General features: G+C 43.1%; 1 protein-coding gene across 2 annotated transcripts in view; it reads right to left on the bottom strand.

Moving 5' to 3' along the window:
- Positions 1-23,710, bottom strand: part of TPST2 (tyrosylprotein sulfotransferase 2) — an 87,944-nt gene that overhangs the window by 4,176 nt on the left and 60,058 nt on the right. Inside the window, exons 2-5 of one of the 2 annotated variants that reach the window (XM_077295324.1) lie at positions 13,874-13,971; positions 3,272-4,190; positions 1,079-1,277; positions 184-234 (exon numbers count right to left, since the gene is read on the bottom strand). In XM_077295324.1, the coding sequence (XP_077151439.1) occupies positions 184-234; positions 1,079-1,277; positions 3,272-4,119 (1,098 nt within the window). In that variant the 5' untranslated portion in view covers positions 4,120-4,190; positions 13,874-13,971. The remainder of the gene's footprint in view (positions 1-183; positions 235-1,078; positions 1,278-3,271; positions 4,191-13,873; positions 13,972-23,710) is intronic. The other variant, XM_077295333.1, reaches the window with a different exon arrangement.

The following is a 23,710-nucleotide window of genomic DNA, read 5'->3' as shown; positions in this document are numbered from 1 at the left end:
ATTTTCACTCTTTGTTGCTATGTGAGTATTATATGAAAATATATATAAAAATACTCCACAAAATATTAGATAAAAATGGATGGACATAACGGGAGCCTAACTGGGATACTATTACTCTTAAATCCATAGACCTCGCTGAAGAATATTAATCGCCATCACTTAGAGTATATAGAGGAGTCTAACCTGGATAAACCCTTTCAGGCTGCTCGGCGTTTTAAAGTCACCTTTTAAGACCTGAAAAATAATATCAAGCATTGGGTAATTGTTAATAACACTTGCGAATGTACAAAATTAATGAGAATAAAGATTTTATGTTGTACAAGCCATGAAAACTCGCTGCGGAAGGTGAGAAATGTACAACCCCTGGCAAAAATTATGGCATCACCGACCTTGGAGGATGTTCATTCAGTTGTTTAATTTTGTAGAAAAAAAAGCAGATCACAGACATGGTACAAAACTAAAGTCATTTCAAATGGCAACTTTCTGGCTTTAAGAAACACTAAAAGAAATCAAGAACAAAAAATGTGGTAGTCAGTAATGGTTATTTTTTTAACCAAGCATAGGGGGAAAATTATGGAATCCCTCAATTCTGAGGAAAAAATTATGGCATCACATTGTAAGTTTTCATTCCCAAAACTGTTAGTACTGTTTAACACTCATTAAGTCCATGCCTCAGAGACTGCAAGCTGTTATAGAAGCCAGAGGTGGTGCAACAAAATACTAGTGATGTGTTGGAGTGTTTTTTTTTGTTTGTTTTTGATGATTCCATAATTTTTTCCCTAAGAATTGAGTGATTCCATAATTTTTACCTACTGCTTCGTTAAAAACTTGTCATCAGTTACTTGGGCGAGTCCTGCAAAATAACTGTCTCCTGAAAACCATGCTGCTATTAAAATCACACAGTTGAGCGGGTGAAATATTTGCTTTCCTGCAAAATCATGTGATTGCTTGTACACAAATATACAAGGCCCATCCGTTTCGTTTTACCCTCAATTCTTCAATCAGCAAAGTTACTTTGATGACTGACACAGTGCATTTTACAGGAGTGTACTTGTCTTACTATCACAGATATACTCACTCTGTGGGTGTTGTTGACCACTAGGGCATCTGGACTACCATACTTCGGCGGGTTTGCAAAAGGATCATACCCTAGACGAGCAAGCATTGGAGCCACACGTGGCATGTCCTCTACTATATCTGCTGGAAGCTTTCCAACCCACTTTGTCAAGGCCTCAAGATTCACAGGTTTCATTACTTGATCTGTTGATTTTTCAGTCCTGAAAAAAAAAATACAAGTAAACGTTCAGGCAAAGAGACATTCTGAAAAAACAACTGAGAAAATTAAACACCCAGCAAATCCTTGAAAGGATAATGAGATGATGACTCATTTCCGATTGAGCAGGAATAATGACCAGAACAAACCACATTCTAGGTATTTATATAGAACTCAATACAGGTCATCGGTCCCACTTGAGTCTGTAACTGACAACTGGACACTTGGGAGTTTAATGACCACCAACGTCTGGCCTGGGAAATTCAGTAAATGTGGCTGAAGAATTCTATGGGCAACATTTCCAGCCTCAGTTTATTCACAACGATAAAAGATCGCCAGTGTAAAAGCCTCACTTACTAAGTAAACCATCTCCAGAAAGATTCATCCAAAAGCACATTCTTCACGTTCCTCTAATTGTACCCGAATAGACATACATATACCCAAAACCTGTAAATGAGCTGTCATATGGCCAAGTAAATAAAGCCTTAAAAATGGGTATTCTGGAAAGTAGAAGTTATCAGAACGGAGCGGCAGTGTGCATGTGTGACATCCCAACCATTCATTTCCTAAGGGACAGCTATAGAAAGCAGAGTGCATTGCTCAGGCAGTCACATGGAAAATAATTGAGCAGTGGTAATGCTTGCAATGGGGATAAAAGGTGCTCTGCACTGGCTTGTGTAAGGCCATGTGCTCTTTGTTTGTCATGCTTGCTGTTCACTTCTAAAGGAAGGCCACATCGAGTGCTGCGAAGGAATGGGAACCAGATGGCAGCCCCATGCCCCCAGCACACATGGTCGAACATCATACTGGTAACTGACAGGACTCATCTGCTTATATCTTTTGTACTTCACCTGTATTTGCATATCTGGCCATTGTATATGTGTAACAATCGTGCATATAGTGTATTGTCTAATGTGCCCTTAAGGTGATTAAATATATAATTTAACCTTGGGCTGCTCTTTTACCTCGATCCACACGTCTGTGTTCTTGGCTTTAACTTCACATGCTATCGAGGCTGGTTTCTGGCCCGATATAATCCCGATAATGGACCGGGCTTATATCCAAGCAGTCCCACTGGGTTGGCAGCGCTCTGTTTCACTGGTGCCAGTGAAAGGGGCCTCTGAGCCACTCAGGGTTGTGAGCGAGAGTGGTGCCACGTCAGTGGCTGCGTGGGCCACCTTTTTCTCACTCACTGTGTGGACAGGGGGTGTCTGTGTAAACTGTGCCAAGCTGACCTTACGTGTCCCCAGGGTGAACATCACGTTGGTGCAACTGCGGTGATCGTACCACGTGATCCCTCTGACGCAATCGTGATGTCAGGCGGGGAGACAAGGTGGCGAGGTGCGGGTTCTTCACATCTGGGGGCAGCGGTGGGATCTGAGTGATCTCTGTGGTTCCATCTTTCACAGAAACATTTTGCTATGAGAACATCAACCCTGTTCATGTATTAAAAGGGATCAGTCATATTATGCTGCTCAATATATGAGAAGTACATAAAACGGACAGAACAGTGGTCTTATTAGCCCAAATGACACAGAAATGTTGTGCCATTTAGCTATCAGAGGCAAGGAGACCTCTTCCTGCAGATATAAATATACATGACAGCATGCAGCGGTCTTGCATAGGTGTTGACAGAAAAATATAGCGCTTAAGCTAAATTTACATATATCAATTCTATTTTTTTTTTTGTTATGACTATTAAATTCATTTGCAACATTTGCGAGAGATAACCTAGGTAAATCAGCTTCAATTTTTTTGGGGAATGTTTCACTAGATGAAAGAATTATTAAACGGTGGGCATCATCAGAAAAGCCTACAATATCCAAAGGTGCAGTCACCACAATGACCACTAGGTGTCAGCATTAACCACATTTGCCCATGAGCTAAGAGCTCAACGCTTTTCAGCTTTGCTGTTAAAAGTAGAAAATAAATAAAAAAATAAATAAAGTTCAAACTGGACACTAGCAGATGCGTCACATTTACAATGGCAGCACTCACTTAGAGAGGGATACTCCTCCTGGTTTTCCAATCAGTTCCTCATGATGAAGCACTGCATCATTCCATGGGATACCCAGAAACTCTATAATGGCGTGCATGGTTTGCTTCGGATGCAGAACGAGCTGCTCGTAATACACCGGCAGGCACTTGTGCTCTCCGATCTCCAAGCACTGCGCATACATGATCTCTATGGCCTTGTTCCATTTGGTCAGGCAGTCTCTGTAGCTGTTGAGATCGAAGCCGGCGATCGTTATCTTCCTGGTGATCATGGAATGTACAGACGCACGTCCATCCCGAATCATTAGAAGAAACTTGGAATTCGGGAACAGTTTGGAGAGATAAACTGATGATTTCAGAGTAAAGGGATCCTTATTGCACAACAGTTTAGCAGGTTCTCCATGCTTGGCAATGATTTCTAGTATGAAGGCCTGCACGGCGGCATCCATGACCCCGTCTGTTACACCGGCCTCATCAAGACGCAGCTTTTCACTGCCAGATTTTGACCAAGCTTGGCGCATTGCTAAAATCCGAGGAATAATTCGTGTCTCTTCTCCACAGCGGACGTCCGGATGAGCGTCTAGCATGGCTCTCATTAATGTAGTACCGCTCCTCGGCACTCCTCCAATAAATATAAGTGGCATGTCTTTACTGTATCTGTACTCTATGTTGTTGGCGTCCATCATTACAAGTTCTTCACTTTCTGGCTTCATGACGCCCCGATTTTTTCTACCATATCCTTCATCTAGAATTTGCTGGCATTCCAGCATTTGTTGTCCAAGATGCACTGCCAAGGCGACCAAGGCAATGAAGCCAAACACCAGAAGCACCTTCCTCACCGTGAAGCGCATTCTTACTGATCACCATGCGGAATCAATCACTGTAGCGGGTAAACTAATATGGTAATGCTTCCATAGGGGCCCTGGAGGGGAGAAACATAAAGCAGAACATAGTAAATCAGTTCTAAATTCAGATCTTGCTCAGGATAGGTTATTTACCATTGAATGCAGTACCATACAGTGCCACAAGGAGGCAGTGCTTTGCTCCAATATACAATTGCCTAAATAATACGTCTTTGTGGCACCTGAAATTTTTATGTATCAGATATTCCTGACCCTCATGTACTAGGACTGTGTATACATGAAAAGATCAAATAGATGACTTTCTATACACAAAGTGTACAGTTCTTAATATAATCTTTTTAGTGAAGCCACTAAATATGTGAGTGTAATCAAGTCAGCATCATGGCTCAGTGGTTAGCAGTGTTCGTTTTCAGCGCTGGGGTCCTGAGTTCAAATCCCACCAAGGACAACACCTGAAATGAGTTTGTATATTCTGCTCATATTTGCATGGGTTTCCTCTGGGTACTCTAGTCCCCTCTGACATACCGTCAGGGAATTTAGATTGGGAATCTTAGTGATGACACAGAGCAGGAGGTCTGTAAAGCGCTGTGGAATATGATGGCGCAATATAAGTAAGCACAGTAAATAGGACTGGTCAGTCCTGTATTGTACCATGCAGTCGCACTTCTTCACAGATCTTACAGCCAAGCATTTCACATTCTGGCTCATCTGCAGCAAGCTCTAAAAATATAGTTCTTACCGATAACGGTATTTCTCTGAGCCCATGACGGCACCACGGAGAGAGGGGATCCACCCACCAAGGACAGGAAACCTACAGATAAAAAGGGCGGTACCACTCTCCCGCATCAGTTGTTTACTAGAGAACAATGGGAGACTATGGAACAGCTTATTAGTTTCAATATTACTTAACTTAATTGAGATACCGCGTGACCTATCATAAAATAAACTATGGCACTATATTAACGTGCACACCCATGAGTGAAGGGAGGGAATGTACGGGTGCCGTCATGGGCTCAGAGAAATACCGTTATCGGTAAGAACTATATTTTTCTCTGTCGCCCATGACGGCACCACGGAGAGATTTCATAGATTTGTACATTCAGGGAGGGACCCTTTACCGAAAGTAAGGTCCGAAGAGGAGATAAGGTCCAATCTATAGTGCCTATAGAATGTGGAAGGTGATGACCAAGTAGCAGCTCTACATATCTGGTCAATCGAAGCTCCAGCCTTCTCCGCCCAAGAAGCTGCCACTGCTCCCGTTGAGTGAGCCTTGACCTCCCCTGGAACAGACATTCCACTTGATGAGTATGACAGGCTGATAGCATCTGTGATCCATCTCGCCAGAGTAGCTTTGGAGGCTTTTTTCCCCTTCCAGGGATCCTGAAAGCACACAAAAAAAAGAGAGGCATCCTCCCTACTCTCTCTGGTGGCTTCTAAGTACTGCATGAAGCATCTCCTGACATCTAGTGTATGCAATGATTCCTCCTCCCTACTTTTAGGGTTAAGACAAAAGGAGGGGAGAGATATCTCTTGAGTTCTGTGGAACCGGGATGCCACCTTCGGGAGGTATGCTGGATCTATTTTGAGAGTAACACTATCCTCTAAAAACCGTGTATAAGGAGGGTTAGCAGATAGTGCCTGTATGTTGCTTATTCTACGAGCAGATGAGAGGGCGACGAGCAGGGATGTTTTGAGGGATAGGAGTTTTAATGGGATATCCTCTAAGGATTCGAAAGCGGTTTAGACAGGGTTTTAAGGACCGAAAATAAATCCCGTTGAAGGGAACTTTACTGGAACTGGCCTCGAACTACCTGCTGCCCTGATGAACCTGGAAACCCACCGATTCATAAAGTGATGTTTTAAGGGACAGATTCCCAGAGAAGCCTCTGACCGGGGTTCAAAAGGAGGTTTGGATAGGGATATAATATCCAAGTTTAAATTCCAAGGAGGAGAAAACCGAGAGGGGATGGGTCTAGACCTGGCCAACGCTTTGATGAACCTGGATATCCCCGATACCCAGCCGGGTCGTAATTGTACAGGGCCCTTAAAGCCAAGACCTGAACTTTTAAAGTATTTGTGGCTAGCCCCTGTTCCAATTCCTTGCAGAAACTCTAAGACAGCTGTTATTGGAAACTCTCTCTTCTAACTTGGAGCCTGAAAGGAAGTTCCTCCAGGTTCCCCCCCCCCCCAGCAGTTTGGTGGTTCCTATATGGTCTTCTCTACTCCTGGAAACATTAACGATCAATATTATGGCTAATATTCTGAGGAGTTGCACCAGATAAGTCTGGGTGACCAGCCTTTTGACCATTGCCACATATTAGGGCTCTGAGTACTGGCCCCCGCCCACCTGCTCTATATTTCCACGAGGAGGGGACTTGGAGAAGCAACATGTGCCTGTTCAGACTGGATTACCCAGTCATGCACCGCGGCGTCTGCTTGCGTCATAAGGGCGCGCTCTCACCCCGCGTGTGTGCACTAGCCTCCGGTCCTGGACTGCGGGAAGATCAAACCAATAACAGTACATGGATAATGGCAGAGCATTAGGATGTACACACATTACTCATCCAGGAGATCACGTCTATTCCGAATCCTTAGGTGTCTAAACCCCAAACAAGGGTTGGATATTATTGTAACTAAGCAATACACAATCCGGCAGGTAATATTTCCTAACATTACCAGAGTTGGCCTTCTCATTAGAAACGCTGAAAGGGAAACATGGATCATCACTCCTATTTTACTGATATTACACGCATATACATATCCTAAGGGGCAAGCTTGTCAGTGTTATTTATCCACCCAGACAGCCATGGAGGGAGTAGCCATACTCTATGGCTAGAGAAAAGCAGGACTCTTCTCACCAGAGAGGTGCTGATTCGCCACAAGGTGCCAAAGGCAGACGTGCCGTCCCTGGTAACCATAATACAATAGACTTATGGGACGAGAAGCTGTCTATTGGATGTTAATCAAGGAAACTAGCCTGATTGTCACATGTGGAATTGGGAAGGATTTTTTCCTTCCACCTTAGTATTTTCTGCTCCCAGGACAGCAGTATGTCCCTTTATAGGTTGAGAAAAACTGTTCCATATGGAAGAACTGCTAATTTACTCAGCCAATTCAAGCAAAGCTGCTTGCTCAGCTAAGCCCTGTTGTAAAGAATCAATCAACAGAAGTTAGAACTGGGTACAAAACCACTAGGACTCTAAGCCAGGGTTGGGGCCCAAGACAAAAATGTGAAATGGTAGACCAACGATATGCCTTGTGCGTGGCTGCATAACCTAAATCAGAAGGTCTAACCCAGAGCCAACCGAAGTACTAGAAAGCACAGAGGCACTATGATACTAATGATACCCCCTGAGCACAGGGGCACTGAAGCAATATGATGCAATAAGATGACCGTAAGCACACATTTTGATGCATGGAGGCGCTATTGATGCAATCTGAAGCAAAAAAGCACAATGAAGCACCACGATGCAATATGATGCAATACAATGCATAAAGGTAATATGAAGCACTATGATGCGACATGATGCAATATGATGCAACATGATGCAGAGGCACTGTGAACTATGATGCACAGAGGCAATATGAAACACTATAATACAACATGATGCACAGAGGCACTATGATGCAATATGATACACAGAGGCACTCGATATGATGTATAGAGGCACTAAGATGCAACATGATGCACAGAGGCACTCAATATGATGCATAAAAGCACAATGATGCAACATGAAGCAGAGGTACTCAATATGATGCATAAAGGCACTATAATGCAACATGATGCATAGAGGCACTGATGCAATATGAAGCACAGAGGCACTCAATATGATGCATAAAGGCACTATGATACAACATGATACACAGAGGCTCTCAATATGATGCATAGAGGCACAATAATGCAATATGAAGCACAGAGGCACTCAGTATGATGCATAGATGCACTATGATACAATATGACACCCAGAGGCACTCAGTACTATGCATGGAGGCACCATGATGCAATACAACGCGCAGAGGCATTCAATACGATGCCTAGAGGTACCATGATGCAACATGATACATAGAGGCATGCAATATAATGCATAAAAGCACTATGATGCAACATGATACACAGAGACATGCCATATAATGCATAGAGGCACCAAGATGCAATATGCTAAGTAGAGGCATGTAATATGCATAGAAGCACTATGATGTGACATAATACAGACACGCGATATAATGCATAGAAGCAATATGATACACAGACACGCAATATAATGCATAGAGGCACCGTGACACACAGGGGCACTCGGTAAGATGCATAGAGGCTCTAAGATGCAATGTGGCACACAGAGGCACTCAATACGATGCATAGAGGAATCATGATGCAACGTGTTGCAGTCAATATAATGCATAAAAGTATCATGATGCCATATGATGTCCAGCCACACACTATATAAAGCATAGAGCTACAGTCATGCTTGAAGATGTCAAACTGGCCCATAGTTAAAAGCAAAAGAACAATCTCTCAGAGATACGGATAAGCCTCTACTTTGAATAGTATATCTCATTTGTCAGACTGACCCCACCCGAAGGAGCTAACTAATGAGCCTCAGCTGAAGGGCAGTCTTCATGGAGACAAAGTGCTCCATTAACACTATATGTCCTCCCAAGGCATAGAGTAGTTAAGTTGCAAAGAAAAGTGAGACACCTGTTTATCAGACCCCCCCCCCAAAAAAAAAATATGAAAACCATGCTTCCAAAGGTCACTTTGAAGTCCAATCATAAGGCTCTGCGCGGACAAGACATGCAACGAACTTAAGCCAAATCATGAGATGTAGCCTGGACATATGGCCTTATCATAGCCTAGAGGTCCAAGGTCTGGCTGTGTATATGTGAAAACATACCTCGCATATGAAGCTCTAGCACAGCTTTGCACAAAGGTATGAGCTATCAACGGAACATTCCACCATGCACTTACCTGTGCTGGCTCCATACCTACTAAAAAACAGGGGGAGCTGGTAACGCCGAGAGCCCATCATTAGGGGAAGCGGCGTCCCATCAGGAATGCTGTATTGCTGTCAATGATTTTCTCTCCCCCATGAGGTCCAGGCCTGGCAACCGAAGTAGCGGTGGCTTGCCAGTCGACGTTGGCGCAGAGTGCCTCTACTGAAGGCGGAAGCGCTCCACCCAGGAGTCTCTTCACTGGTCTCTGTGGCTGAGGGACTCCCCCCCCCCCCAGGAGGGTTTCAGCCCCAGGCTCAGCTGTGGTGTTTCTCTGGAGAAGATTCTGGGAGAGGCAGCATGCGTATTTTTTTTTATTTTTTTTTGCTGCACACCTGGGGCCCCGGCTTTTGCAGATTGCAGGCTTACGCTGCAGGAGGGAGAGCGCCACTCTCCCCGTAACCACAGAGGGACCCCCTGTATATGTTTATCGCTGCTGCGGCATCTTTTTTTTTTTTTCTTTTGTGGCTAGTGCTGCCGTTTGCGCTGCGGCCTGTGCTGCGCTTTTTTTTTTTCCCCAGGAAAAACTAGCAAAAGTCCATTTGTAATTTCTAATGTTGGGCTTTGAACCCTGGACTGCCATGCTGCAAAAACCCCAGCGATTTCCACTAGGCCACCGTGCTGCTCCTGCAGTTCCTTTACCAACGGATTACTGAAGCAGCCCGTGTTATCCAGCTCGCGCAGTTTGCCCAAGATGGTGCCGCACATGACCCGCTGCCCACCGGAGCTCCCGGTCTCTTTGCAGCCTGCAGCCTGCCCTAAAGCGCGGTTCCCTGCATGCCGGTCGGCTATGCAGTGTGCAGGCTGACTCTTCCAAAGGGAGAGCCGCGCCGCTCCTCCCGCAACCACAGAGGGACCCCCCTGGATGTTGCCGCTGCTGCATCTTACCTAGGGAGGTGACCGCGATCTCCATGTCACCTCCCCCGCACACCCTAGAGGCCCACTAGCCCCAGCGGTGGCGCTCCGGGTCACCACACCAGCCGAGGCAGAGGGACCCCAGCTGCCTGAGTCGGACTGATTGGCCCCAGAATCCCACGACGATCTTCCTTCTGGTAAGTCTGTAGGTCTCCCATCAAGGACAGGAAACCAACTGATGCGGGAGAGTGGTACCACCCTTTTTATCTGTAGGTTTCCTGTCCTTGGTGGGCGGATCCCCTCTCTCCGTGGTGCCGTCATGGGCAACAGAGAAAAATTACCGTACTTGAAATTTTCAAGGGATTGTCCAATATCTATTATGCCCTCTATAAATATTCATCTTTAAGCCCTAACCACTATTGTAATTAGTCTGATTATAAAATTCCCTGCCATTCCTCTTATACTGTTAGTCACTTACCACAGCTGTCACTGTTGTCCCGTGATAATGCCCTGTTTCAGAGGACTGATGGAAAAGTGACTGCAACTTCAGTGGCCACTACCACACTTCTGTGCCCGACACCCGCAGCTTCAGTGGCTGCTGCCACACTTCTGTGTCCGCCCCCTCCATCTTCGGTCACTACAGCCACAGCCCCTGCTTCTGACACCGACGCCTCTTTCAAGGTCATCACGTGGCAGTGATGAAAGCAGCATGAGTGACTACACACAAATGAATCGTCATCAAAGGGCACTCACCCTGCTTCTATTACCAGGCCATGATGACATCTCAGGGAGAAGCGGCGGTAGTGTCACAAGCAGGGACAGTGGCGATGACCGAAGATGTGGACGGCGGCCACTGAAGCTGCACTCACTTCTCCTTCACCCCCTGAAACAGGTCATCATGGAACAACGAGGACGGATGACATCCTGTTACAGGAGAGAGGGAAACGAGGGTGATAATGTTTCGGGGAAGTGACTGCAGGGCCATTTTCTGGTGATGAAAAATTTGAGACTCCCCTCAAAGGAAAAAAAGCAGATACAGAGATTAGCAGGAGAGGTAGAATAGTAGGGATTTTCATAATAAAGCAAATTACAAAAGTGGTTAGGGCTTGACTGATACTTCTAAAAGGGAATTATAGATGTCAGACACCCCTATAAAAAAGTGAGTTGCAGGGATTTCCAGCTTCACTTAAATCCCAGAAGCAGACTACATTCTGCAAACCTCCGTGTACAAGCAGTTATTCCATTAATTTCATTATGGGCTCAGGTAAAGAAAGGGTTTCAAATATTAAAAGGGAATTTGTCAGTAGGATCAACCTTCTCAAGCCGTCCTCAATGGCATGTAGGTCATTGGAAACGGAATTATGTGATACCTAGGTATCTGTGATCCGATGACTTATTCCAGAGAAATCTATGTTTTGCTTAATATGTAAATGAGTTATGATGATCACTGGGCTGGACAAAAATCTCCCCAAGAATCTGTCTCCAGATACGTAGATCAGGAGAGCAGACTACCAGTCATTATATATCTCACCCTGGAAACACCCCCTTTCATTTAAAGCAAGCTGCCAGTAGGCAGATTCTCTGGGAGATCTATGTCCACAGATCTTAGTTAATTTATATATTAAGAAAAACGTGGATTCCTCTGGAATAAGACATCAGATTGCAGATACCAAAGTATCATTGTATTCAATTTCCTATGACCCACCTGCCCATATAGATGGCTTAGGAAGGCTGATCCTACTGACAGATTCCCTATAATGGAAGGGGGGGGGGGGAGGGAGTCCATTCAATGAAACCAAGTATAAATATATGGAGAAAGCGCTTCCCTCCCTATATGGCATCCATATGTACTAATCAGAAGTACATGATGGTTACCATAAAATTGATAGTACAGGAGTACTTAGTTCTAGCAGATTGTAGGCAGAGACTAATAAAACCTTCTTATGTCCATGTACTGAACACTTGGGACAGTTTTTGGTTGCCTAGTTGCAATGTGTGTTTTATTGGTTTAGTATTTTTGTGGTATGTTTACAGCTGAAGTGGCAAGAGCAAGCCATGGCTACAGAATAGACAGCAGAGGTGGCACGTGAAGAATGTTTTTGCAGTTGTTTCACAAAGGATAAGTGTGCCTTGCAGTTGGATATTTTACTCCCCTCTCTGCAGCAGCAAATTTTAGTTTTTGCCCTGTTTTTACCTCCCCTTATTCCAAGAGCCTTAACTTTTTTTTTAGTTTTTCATTGGTATAACTTATGAGGACATTTTTTTTTTGTGGGACAACATGTATTTCTGAATGACACCAATCAGTTCACCATACAATGTACTGAAAATGGAAAAAAAAAAAGACAAAGCGCAGGGAAATGGTGAAAATAAAAAAACTGCACTTATGTCATTCTATTTTGTTGTCACAGCATTCATCGCGTAGTAAAAATTACCTGGTAACATGATTCTTCAGGTCAGTACAATCACTGATAAATGTGTAGTGTTTTTTTTTTACCAATTAAAAAGTCACAACTTTGTTATAAAAGGGAATAAAAGCTGGTGACGACATACTTTTTGCGTGGCAAGCTGACGTTTTTATCTATACCCTTTTGGGACATAAAATGTTTTGCTTTTTTGTATTCTTTTAGGGAGGTGTGACAAGAAACAAAACAGAACACAGAACTCTGGAGTTTTGATTGTTTAATGTCTTTAAACCATTTACCATAATAGTTACGGTACTTTTATATCTTCATAGAGCAAACTTTTACAAATGTCGAAATGCCAAATAATTTTTATATATTTATTTAAACTGGGAAGGGAGACGCGATTCAAATTTTTATAGATTTTTTGTTGTTGTATTTTTTGAAAACTACACAGGAGGACTAGGACAGCAGCCATGGTGGCCTTCAGCAGGCCAATAGCTGCCATGACAATGTGAAGGAGAAACATCAGCACAGAGAAATTACGCCACTTAAATACAACAGTTGGCATCTGCCAACTATGGTGCGGGCTCAGATTCAACACACGCCGTACTAGGTGTGTTCTGTCAGCAAACGGTTAAAGCAGCAAGACTTTATTTTTGCTTACATTTTGCAGAATAGTCTATCACTGAAGAATAATGTGATGATTTGTTCTGTCTCACCAAAATGGATATCTTACATTTTCCATGATTACTGACCTTTCAGACAGGGGAAGTGTCTCATTATACTGCACTTGCTCTGCTCCGAGTCCTATCTCGGTGGATTATTGACCTTATTGACCTATGGCTCCTTCATTCTGTCTTCCCCTGCCTCCTGCTTGTGAAATATTTCTCCCTGTTATCACTTTCAAGTGGGAGACAGGGGAGGACTTGTGAAGCTTCACCTAATAGTGAAACACTGGTGATTTTACAGTCAGTAAAAGTGAGGGGAGCTTTATAACGCTAACTAATCAAATATATAAAGCCACTCGGGGGGGGGGGGGGGGAAGGGAGGGTGACAGGCATACAGGCAATTGGAGAGGAGCTGGGTGAGGAGAGGTGTGATCACTGCCAGGAGGGATTTGATGATTTACTCATCACATAACTTACAGGTCTTGCTCTATTCTCTGCACAACAGAGCATGTACTAGACTGGGGGTCAGACTGGAGATCACAGAAAATCACCGGCAATGAAAGTCAAAATTTATTAATGTTCTTATCAGTAAGATAGTTAGAGGGCACCACCAAAATACAGTCATGATCTACCTGTCATATACCAGAGAAGTATAAAGGGTGTATGAGAAAAGTAGTATGCAAAGACAACTATTACTAAAACACTAAAACACAAGCATCGAATGAACTTGTTGGCAGTAAAGATCTTTTTATAAAATCTGAACGTGAGTTAATTATTAATGGTACAGCAATGGATTATCCATTTACAGTATCAAATATTTATACCAACCCTGCTGTAATATCAGACCATATTACAGAGGATAACGCCCCTTATCCATGGTGTAATCATCCTATGAAGTCAGCTTCTTCTCTTTATAATGGTCCATTCTGAAAGAGAAAGAGAGAACATCCATTTAGAATGCTATTAGAGATCAAAGAAACATAACGAGCCCCCAAATGCTTCATCCTATTGGAAGGTAATCCATTTATGAAGACTGTAAATACCGGTACATACAAACGCACTTCATTATACATATACACATCCCTGTATATGGATAAACCTTGGGGGTAAATCATCTCATGGGATCATCCTCTTTTGGATAAGCCGTTTGGTTGGTAGGAGAAGCTTGGGAAACTTCCATCATTTTGTTTTTCTCATATGACAAACTAACAGTTAAAACAGACAGATATACATTTATATAGATATATATTGTCTATCTATATACACATATACAGCTCTGGCAAAAAAAGACCACCACATCAAAACCCTGTCATTTGCAGCCCAATCTCCAGATCTGAACCCCATTGAAAACCTCTGGAATGTAATCAAGAGGATGATGGATAGTCACAAGCCATCAAACAAAGAAGAACTGCTTATATTTTTGCGCCAGAAGCGGGTTGAAAGACTGGTGGAAAGCATGCCAAGATGCATGAAAGCTGTGACTAAAAATCATGGTTATTCCACAAAATATTGATTTCTGAACTCTTCCTGAGTTAAAACATTAGTATAGTTGTTTCTAAATGATTATGAACTTGTTTTCTTTGCATTATTTGAGGTCTGAAAGCAGTTTTTTTTTTAATTTTGCCCTTTTCTCCTTTTTGGAAAAAACAAACAAAATGTATTGCTTGGAAATTCGGAGACAAGTCAGAAGTTTATAGAATAAAAGGACAATTTACATTTTACTCAAAAATATACCTATAAAGAGAAAAAATCAGACAAACTGAACATTTTGCAGTGGTCTCTTAATTTTTGCCAGAGCTGTATAACAACACACTGTAAATTAATTTTGAGACCTACTATGGCTGCGTCCTATTAATTGGAATGCTATCAGATTGTACATGTAATATGCAAATTAGTACAATACAATAAAAGCAAAAATTTTTATTACTCCTTTCCAATATAATCTCACGACACCAAAATAGACTGCTCTATATCACATGGACTATACAAGGAAAGGAGTGGAAACGTCACGCTAGGGTGTCAAGTACAAGTTAGACAAGTTATCCAACACCATGAATGAGTACACAGCACAAGTCATGGTCATTCCCAAATAACTGCAGGTACAGAGATGAAAAATGTATCATGTAACCAAACTGCCAAGTTCCCGAAAGTTCAACACTACGGCAAAAAGAAAAGTCTGTCCTAAGCACGTGCAATGAATGGGCACCCGTCCAGCGGCACCTTACTTCTATACAGGGGAGTCTGTCTGATTTATCACTAATAGATAGCGATGGATCTCAAACTACTGTAAGGAGAACTGACAGGCCTCCACAAGCCTGAAAACCATGCACACACAACTCCCTGAGGGACGTCATGTCAGCAGAGGAACAGAAGTTCTTCTCACATCTGAACTTTACTCATTAACGACACAGAAAAACTACAGGAATAAAATATTTTTCCACTCCACAAAGAATTCCTTGCCTTTTTTCATCAATTGTTTGCAGTGAGCTACAGAAGAGCATTATATAAGCCCTTTGTTGAATAGTTTGTGGATTGCAGTTACAACACGAGAATCATCCCCTGGGCCAAAATTCCCACCTGCACATCACATGGAGCGCTGGCCATAATGCGGCACAGCGCCGGCAGTGCACAATAGTCTGTACAGATAATGCTTCCAGCTGCTCAGGGCTCACACCATGTATAGTTCCTCCTTCTTCATTGCATTGTTACACTGGAGGACGTGGATGTTTCTAACGATGTATGGCAGAGGATTGTTATTTCACGTAACAGGCCACTATTGTCAAGTGAATGTACTAAAGATATGAGAGTGCTGCGAACAGGAGTCAGAACAGCAACTGCAGTACTTGGATCTATTCTACCAATACTTCGGGCTCACAAAAGGTACAAACACATATAATGTACACATATATTATCACTGAAGGAGGAATGGAATGTACGGTAAGTTGGTAAGCATGAAGCATGCAGACACCTTTTTAGAAGTCATCACATACAGTTAAGGTAAAAACTCTATATCAACGGATAACACAGGATCCACCATTCACAATGATGTCACAACTCGCCTCCTCCCTCTAACTTCAAAATTACTTTAGTCCTGAATAGTCCATACAAATAAGTCGGGTCAGAGCCAGTCTATTGCTATTAATGTCCATCTACTGTATGTTTACAGAAAGAACAGGAGAGATGAGACTAAAATTAGGTTTAGTCGTCAGCCCAATTGCAAGATTTCAGATTTTTTTCTTCTTTTTAATACAGATCGCAATATATATGGTAAATATTTCACAATTCCTTACTGAGACTGTGCTCTCACACTCGCATTGAGGCGCCAGCAACACCAACCAATCCCACCAATTTATATTAAGGTCTATCAAGAACACATCTGAGCCTGAGAACCCAGAAAATCTACGAGATTCTAGCAGTCTGTGCACGAGGCTTTAAGAAAACATTTCACCAGTTTGCACTTATTTAATAAGAGTGGGAAGCTCCACATACAAGATACCATATTCTGAAAAATCAGGCCCTTTTTCACTGCAGTACCATACGCCATATTCATTGAGGTGCACTCCACTTAACGAATTCACAGTAGTGTGTGCCTATGTTTCGCCTCATCAGAAATGCGGCTCCATCAGGGACTCCAGTAACATTTGTGGAGTACAAAACACCAGAAAATTAGCAGCGTTTGACTTTGTGGTGGAGGGGGTCGGGCCTTACTACCTTTCTTGCACTACCTATTTTGTCAAACCTGCTTCAAACTGGCATGAAATTGCAAGGAGTCACAACATTTTTATGCAACTTGGTGTGTGATCTATTTGGACGATATACTAATCTTTTCTGACTCGCTACAGGAACATGAAGAACATGTCAAAACTGTTTTAAGATGTCTGAAAGAGAACCATCTGTATATTAAGCCGGAGAAATGCGAGTTCCATCGTTCTGAGATACAGTTCTTAGGTTATATCATCTCTCCCCAGGGGCTGAACATGGAATCTGGTAAGATACAGGCTATCCTTGACTGGCCGGTACCCAAGAATGTTAAGGAGGTCCAACGTTTTATTGGTTTTGCAAATTTCTACAGACGCTTCATTCGAAATTTTTCTGATATTTTCCGTCCCATTACTTCCTTGACAAAGAAGGAAAAGCCCTTTAAGTGGTCATCACAGGCTCAAGAAGCTTTTGATCGGCTTAAGATCTGTTTCACATCAGCACCGCTGTTGATACACCCAGATCCAACACTTTCTTTCATTGTGGAGGTGGACGCTTCTGATAATGCTTTGGGGGCTATTCTCTCCCAAAGAACTGGAGAGAAGGGTCTGCTACATCCTTGTGCTTTCTTTTCCCGTAGACTAACCTCAGCAGAGAAGAATTACGACGTGGGAGACAAGGAATTGCTGGCTAATATTGCGGCTTTCAAAGAATGGAGGCATCATCTGCAAGGAGCTGCACAACAGATCATAGTGCTAACTGACCATCGCAATTTAGAGTTCCTTAGATCCGCTAGATGTCTCTCTCCTCGTCAGGCTCGTTGGAACTTATTTTTAAATCAATTTAACTTTGTTATCTCATACCATCCAGGTTCTCGTAATGGGAAGGTTAATGCTTTATCCCGAATCCATGCTGCGGATTCCGTACCTGGAGCCTCGTCCAAGACCATTCTATCTGATGCCAATTTCATCGGAGTTATCAACGATCAGGACTTGTGGAAGGAGTGCAGGGAGGCCTATGACGGTGATGTATTTCTGGCCAACCCACCTGTGGATATTAATCTTGTCTTTAAGGGTGGCATGTGGTTTAGAGATCGAAGTATCTACGTCCCTGAGGTCGTCCGTCTGCAGATCCTCAAGTTGGTACATGACTCCAAGTTGGCTGGTCACAGGGGGGTACAGAAGACACAAGAGTTCCTGAGCCGATTCTTCTGGTGGCCAACTTGCCTGAAGGATACCAAGGACTATGTTCTCTCTTGCGAGGTATGTGCTCGTTACAAGACTCCTCATGTGGCACCTACGGGTCTTCTACAACCATTACCTGTTCCGTCCCACCCTTGGGGGTCTATATTAATGGACTTTATTTTGGAGCTGCCTACATCGGGGGGCATGAATACAATCATGGTGGTAGTTGATCGCCTGACTAAAGCTGCTCATTTTGCTCCATGCAGCGGCCTCCCCTCAGCTAAACATACAGTGAACTTGGTTATACAGAATGTCTTTCGGTTGCATGGGGTTCCGGATGAGAACATCTCTGACCGTGGAGTTCACTTCAAGATTCTGGAAGGGGTTTTGCTCTGCACTCAACATTAATGTCTGTCTCTCTTCCGCTTACCATCCCAAGACTAATGGTCAGACTGAGCGTACCAACCAGACGCTGGAACAATATCTAAGATGCTATGTCAGCCATCTCCAGGATGATTGGTTGGAGTTGCTGCCATTAGCTGAATTTTCATGTAACAATTCTCAGAGCCTCCACTAAATTTACACCTTTCTTTGCCAATTTGGGTTATCATCCGTGTATCTTACCTAGGTCTCCAATTAATTCTCCGGTTCCGGCAGTGGAGGAAAGGCTAACTGCGATGAGGCAAAATCTGGAGGTTCTGAAGGAATCCCTGACCACAGCTCAAGAACGTTATAAGAGATCGGCTGATAGATTCCGTAAACCTGCACCCATGTTCAAGGTAGGAGATTCTGTGTGGTTAGCAACTAAGAATCTGAAGTTAAACGTTCCTTCACAAAAACTTGGACAGAAATTCATTGGCCCTTTCAAGATCAACGGTATTGTGAGCTCTGTGGCCTGCCGGCTGAAGCTGCCTAGGACTATGAAGGTACACCCAGTTTTTCATGTATCTTTACTAACGCCTGTATCTCCTAATACCTTCCAGTGACGTGTTGTGCCACCTCCACAGCCTGTGGTGATTGATGGGCAAGAACAATTTGTGGTGGAGGAAATTATTGATTCCAGGATTCACAGGAATCGGCTCCAATATCTGATAAGATGGCAGGGATATTCCCCTGAGGAAGACTCTTGGGAACCTGTGGAAAACATCAATGCCCAACAGAAGATTTCTCGTTTTAATCAGAGATTCCCTGAGAAACCAGGTCCAGGATCATCCTGAGGCCGCTTCTAAGGAAGGAGTAATGTCAGGACTCTGAATATTTTTATTACCTTTTGTGCATTACTGCCCTTTTCCAAGATGGCGTCTTTGGTGTCATGTGCACTGTGTCTTCCTGCTATAAAACTCCACCCCAGCCTTCAGTCTGTGCTAGAGTATTCTGCCTTGCATCCAGCTCCTGACCTCTGGTGACTCCCTGGCTATATACCTGCTCCAGTGAACCTGTGGGGTTATCCTGCTACTCTGCTCTGAGTTCCTGCTGAATACACCAGTTCCAGTAATCCTCCTTCATCTGCTGCTCCTGTTTGCTTCCATCTGCATTTGCTGGACATGTAAGCTGTTTCTGCTCTGCAAGAACCTGAGACTATTACCCAGACCTCCCTGGTTGAGCTAAGATATTATTTGAACTGCCTTATAAGCATATCTGTGTTGTGGACTAAGCAAGGACTTATTCGTGTCAAGTATCCTCAAGAATAATTGTGCTTCATAGACTTTCTGCGTGATTGCATTCTCCTCAGTTTCCTATAGACTGCTGAGCTGCATTTGATATTTGCACCAAGTATTGTGGACTTGAGTTTCTCTCTGCACCTGTTTGAATCACCGTGTGATAATATAGACTTTACCACTTATAAAACTGTGTCCTGTAATTGTCTTGTTCCACGCAAAGAGTCTCCTGAGTTATCCCCTATAATTATTACACAGAGGCTCAGCTAATGGAGCCCACAATCTTTTTAAAGGGAATCTGTCACCCCAAAAATCATATATGAGCTAAGGCCACCGGCATCAGGGGCTTATCTACAGCATTCTGCAATGCTGTAGATAAGCCCCTGATGTAACCTGAAAGGAAAGAAAATCAGGTTATATTATGCTCACTCAGGGGCGGTCCCGCTGCGGTCCGATGCCTCCTAGCTTCATACGATGACATCCTCTTCCTGTCTTTCTGCCGCGGCTCCGGCGTACCTTATCTGCCCTGTTGAGGGCAGAGCAAAGTACTACAGTGAGCAGGCATCGGGAAAGGTCAGAGAGGCCCGGCAGAAAGACAAGAAGAAGACGTCATCGTATGAAGCTAGGATACGCCGGACCCTGGGTGAGTATAATATAACTTGTTTTTCTCATCTTTCAGGTTACACCGGGGGCTTATCTACACCATTACAGAATGCTGTAGATAAGCCCCTGATGCCCTTAACTCATATACGATTTTTGGGGTGACAGATTCCCTTTAAACGAAATCTGAGTTCTTAAAGTGGCTCTTGTTTCCATCCGATCTCTGCCGTGTGCTCAGACAGTAGTGTACAAATAGGGTATGGCCACATACAGAGAAATTGCATAACAAATTGTGGGGTCCAATTTCTTCTATTAGCACTAAATTAGAAATTTGGTGAAAAAACAGTGTTTTAGTGTTAAAAAATACTCCTAGATGAATTCCTTGAGGGGTCTAGTTACCAAAAATTGGTGTCACCTGTGGGGAGGGGGTGGGGTTCTGCTGTTTTCACATATCAAGAGCTCTCCAAATGCGACATGGCATGTACAATCTATTACAGACAAATAGCGCTCTTTCCATTCCTAACCCTGCCATGTGCCCAAACAGAAGTTTTTGACCACATAAGGGGTATCATCGCATTCAGGAGAAAATGTGTAACAAATTATAGGGTCTGTTTTCTCCTATTATCTATTGTGAAAATTACAAATTTGGGGCTAAAACAACATTTCCATTAACATTAGGTCGACATATTGAAAATGTTTTTTTTTTTTTTTTTTAATCAAATTCTGTGTAGTACCTGTAAGTTCAAAATGCTCACATTACACCCTCAAGGATTTTATGCAGGTGTAACTTCCAAAATTGGTTCACTTGTGGGGGGTTTCCACTGTCTAGGTGCATAAGGTGCTCTCCAAACGCAACATGACAACCGCAGACCATTCCATCAAAGTCTGCGTTCCAAAATATCACTCTTTCCTTTCAGAGTCTTGTCATGCGCCCAAACTGTAGCTTTTCGCCCACATATGGGGTATCTGTGTACAATTGCCCAACAAATTTTGGGGTCCATTTAGGGCTAAAAGTACATTTTGATGGTAAAAATGTGTTTTTTTCATTTTCATGGATCTACTTTATAAACTTTTGTGAAACCCTAGTGGATCAAGGTGCTCACAACACATCTAGATTTTGGGCTCCATTTTCTCCTGTTACTCTTGTGAAAATTAAAAATTGGAGCGAGAGTAACATTTTTGTGAAAAAAGTAAAATGTTCATTTTTTTTTCATCCATATTGTTTAAGTTACTGTGAAGCACTGAAGTTTTTAGAATGGTGTCACTTTTAACAATAATTTTAATTGCTATAGCACCAACATATTCCGCAGCACTTTACATTTTAGAGGGGACTTGTATAGACAATAGACACTTTTGGATATTTTCTGTCATATAGGGCCCCCAAAATCACTTGAAATGTGATGAGGTCCTTAAAAAACACGGTTTTGTAAATTTTGTTGTAAAAAAATAGAGATTGCAGATCAATCTTTAACCTAACAAAAAAAAAATTATCCATACAGATGTACAGATGTTCTCCAGATCTTCCAGGTTTCAAGGCTGTCACTGAGAAACATTGAGTTTCAGCTCCCTCCAAAGAATTTCTATTGGGTTCCAGTCTGGAGACTAGCTAGGCCACTCCAGGACCTTGAAATGCTTCTTACAGAACCACTCTTATTTCCCTGGCTATGTGTTTCAGGTCATTGCCATGCTGTAATACCCAGCCAAAGACCATCTTCAATGCTCTTACTGAGGGAAGGAAGTTGCTGGCCAAAATCTTACGGAACATGACTTCACCCATTCTCCCTTTAATACGGTGCAGTGGTTCTGTCCCCTTTGCAGAAAAGCACCCCCAAAGTATGAGGTTTCCCCATCATGCTTCATGGTTGGGACAGTATTCTTTGTGTTGTACTCATCCTTCTACCTCCAAACATGCCAAGAGGAGTTGTTACCAAAGTTTTATTTTGGTCTCATCTGACCACATGACCTTCCCCATGCCTCCTCTGGATCATCCAGATCGTCACTGGCTAACTTCAAACGGGCCTGGACATGTGTTGGTGTGAGCAGGGGACCTTACGTGCCATACATGATTGTAATATATGATGGCGTATTGTGCTACCAATGGTAATGTTAGAGACTGTGGTCCCAGCTCTCTTCAGGTCACTGAACAGGTCCTCCCGTGTAGTTCTGGGCTGATTCCTGAGGATCACCCTAACCCCACAAGGCGAGATCCTGCATGGAGCCCCAGACCAAAGAAGACTGACAGTCATCTTGCATTTCCTCCATTTTCTAATAATTTCGCCAACAGTTGTTGCTTTTGTCACCAGATGATTGTCTATTGTCTTGTAGCCCATCCATGTATACACATACTGTACATTATATATATATATATATATATATATATATATATATATATATATACACACACACACACACACACACACATATGCCTACACATATGGACCGAGTTAAATAATTCTGAGACTGCAGGAGTCATTTTTGAATCATTTGGAGAAAATTCTTTTTACATTGGTTATGTTGAACTAATTACGGTACTTTGTTCTCTTCTGATTGGTTTGTTGCGAACAGCAGAAAGTTTGACAATTTTGCTAATAAACAATATGAAATGTGGATGTGAATAATTTTTATTGCCACCGTTTATGTAGATATGAAACACCTATGTTAGTATTATTAGCTATATGTAAGTAAAGGGCCAATAAGCACAATAAATTCAAGAAAAGCTATATAAAAGAAATGTGTGAGGCTCAACACAAAAATAGGTATTAAGCTTACCGTTAATGATGTTTCCAGGAGTCCATCCTGACAGCACCCTGGAGGACGTCCTCCTCCCCTTGCTGGGACAGGAAACACACGAGAGTTCAAAAGGTCCTGTCCCACCCCCAATCCTTAGTGTTGTAACAAGAACCGCCTCAAGGAAATGCAGAAAAAGATTCTTTAATGGTAAATAGAACATATTACATCGTATACCAGGAACATATTACATCATATGCTAGGAACGTATAAGTCTACGTTCACATTAGCGTCGGGCGCCGCAGCATCGCCGCATGCGTCATGCGCCCCTATATTTAACATGGGGGCGCATGGACATGCGTTGTGCTGCGTTTTGCGACGCATGGCCGCAAGCGTTGGGCGCAGAGAACGCAGCAAGTTGCATTTTTTTTGCGTCCAACTTTCGGCAAAAAAGGACGCATGCGTCGCAAAACGCAGCGTTTTAGCGTGCGTTTTGTTGCGTTTTTGTTTGCGTTGTGTCGCCGACGCTGCGGCGCACAACGCAAATGTGAACGTAGCCTTACATATATGCCAGGGTTATATTACATCATGCATATAAATATTACCAGAGAGGGAACTACCAGTGCTGTCAGGATGGACTCCTGGAAACATCATTAACGGTAAGCTTAATACCTATTTTCCAGGACGTCCCTCCTGACAGCACCCTGGAGAGTACCAAAGCACTTCCTCAGGGATGGGATTACCGCTTGGAGAACCTTTCTCCCAAATGCAGTATGTTGACCAGACAAAACATCAAG

This window comes from Ranitomeya variabilis, chromosome 1 (genome assembly GCF_051348905.1).
Source record: "Ranitomeya variabilis isolate aRanVar5 chromosome 1, aRanVar5.hap1, whole genome shotgun sequence".
NCBI lineage: Eukaryota > Metazoa > Chordata > Amphibia > Anura > Dendrobatidae > Ranitomeya > Ranitomeya variabilis.
Note: the sequence above shows the minus strand (reverse complement) of the source record. Positions and strands in the feature narration are given on the sequence as shown.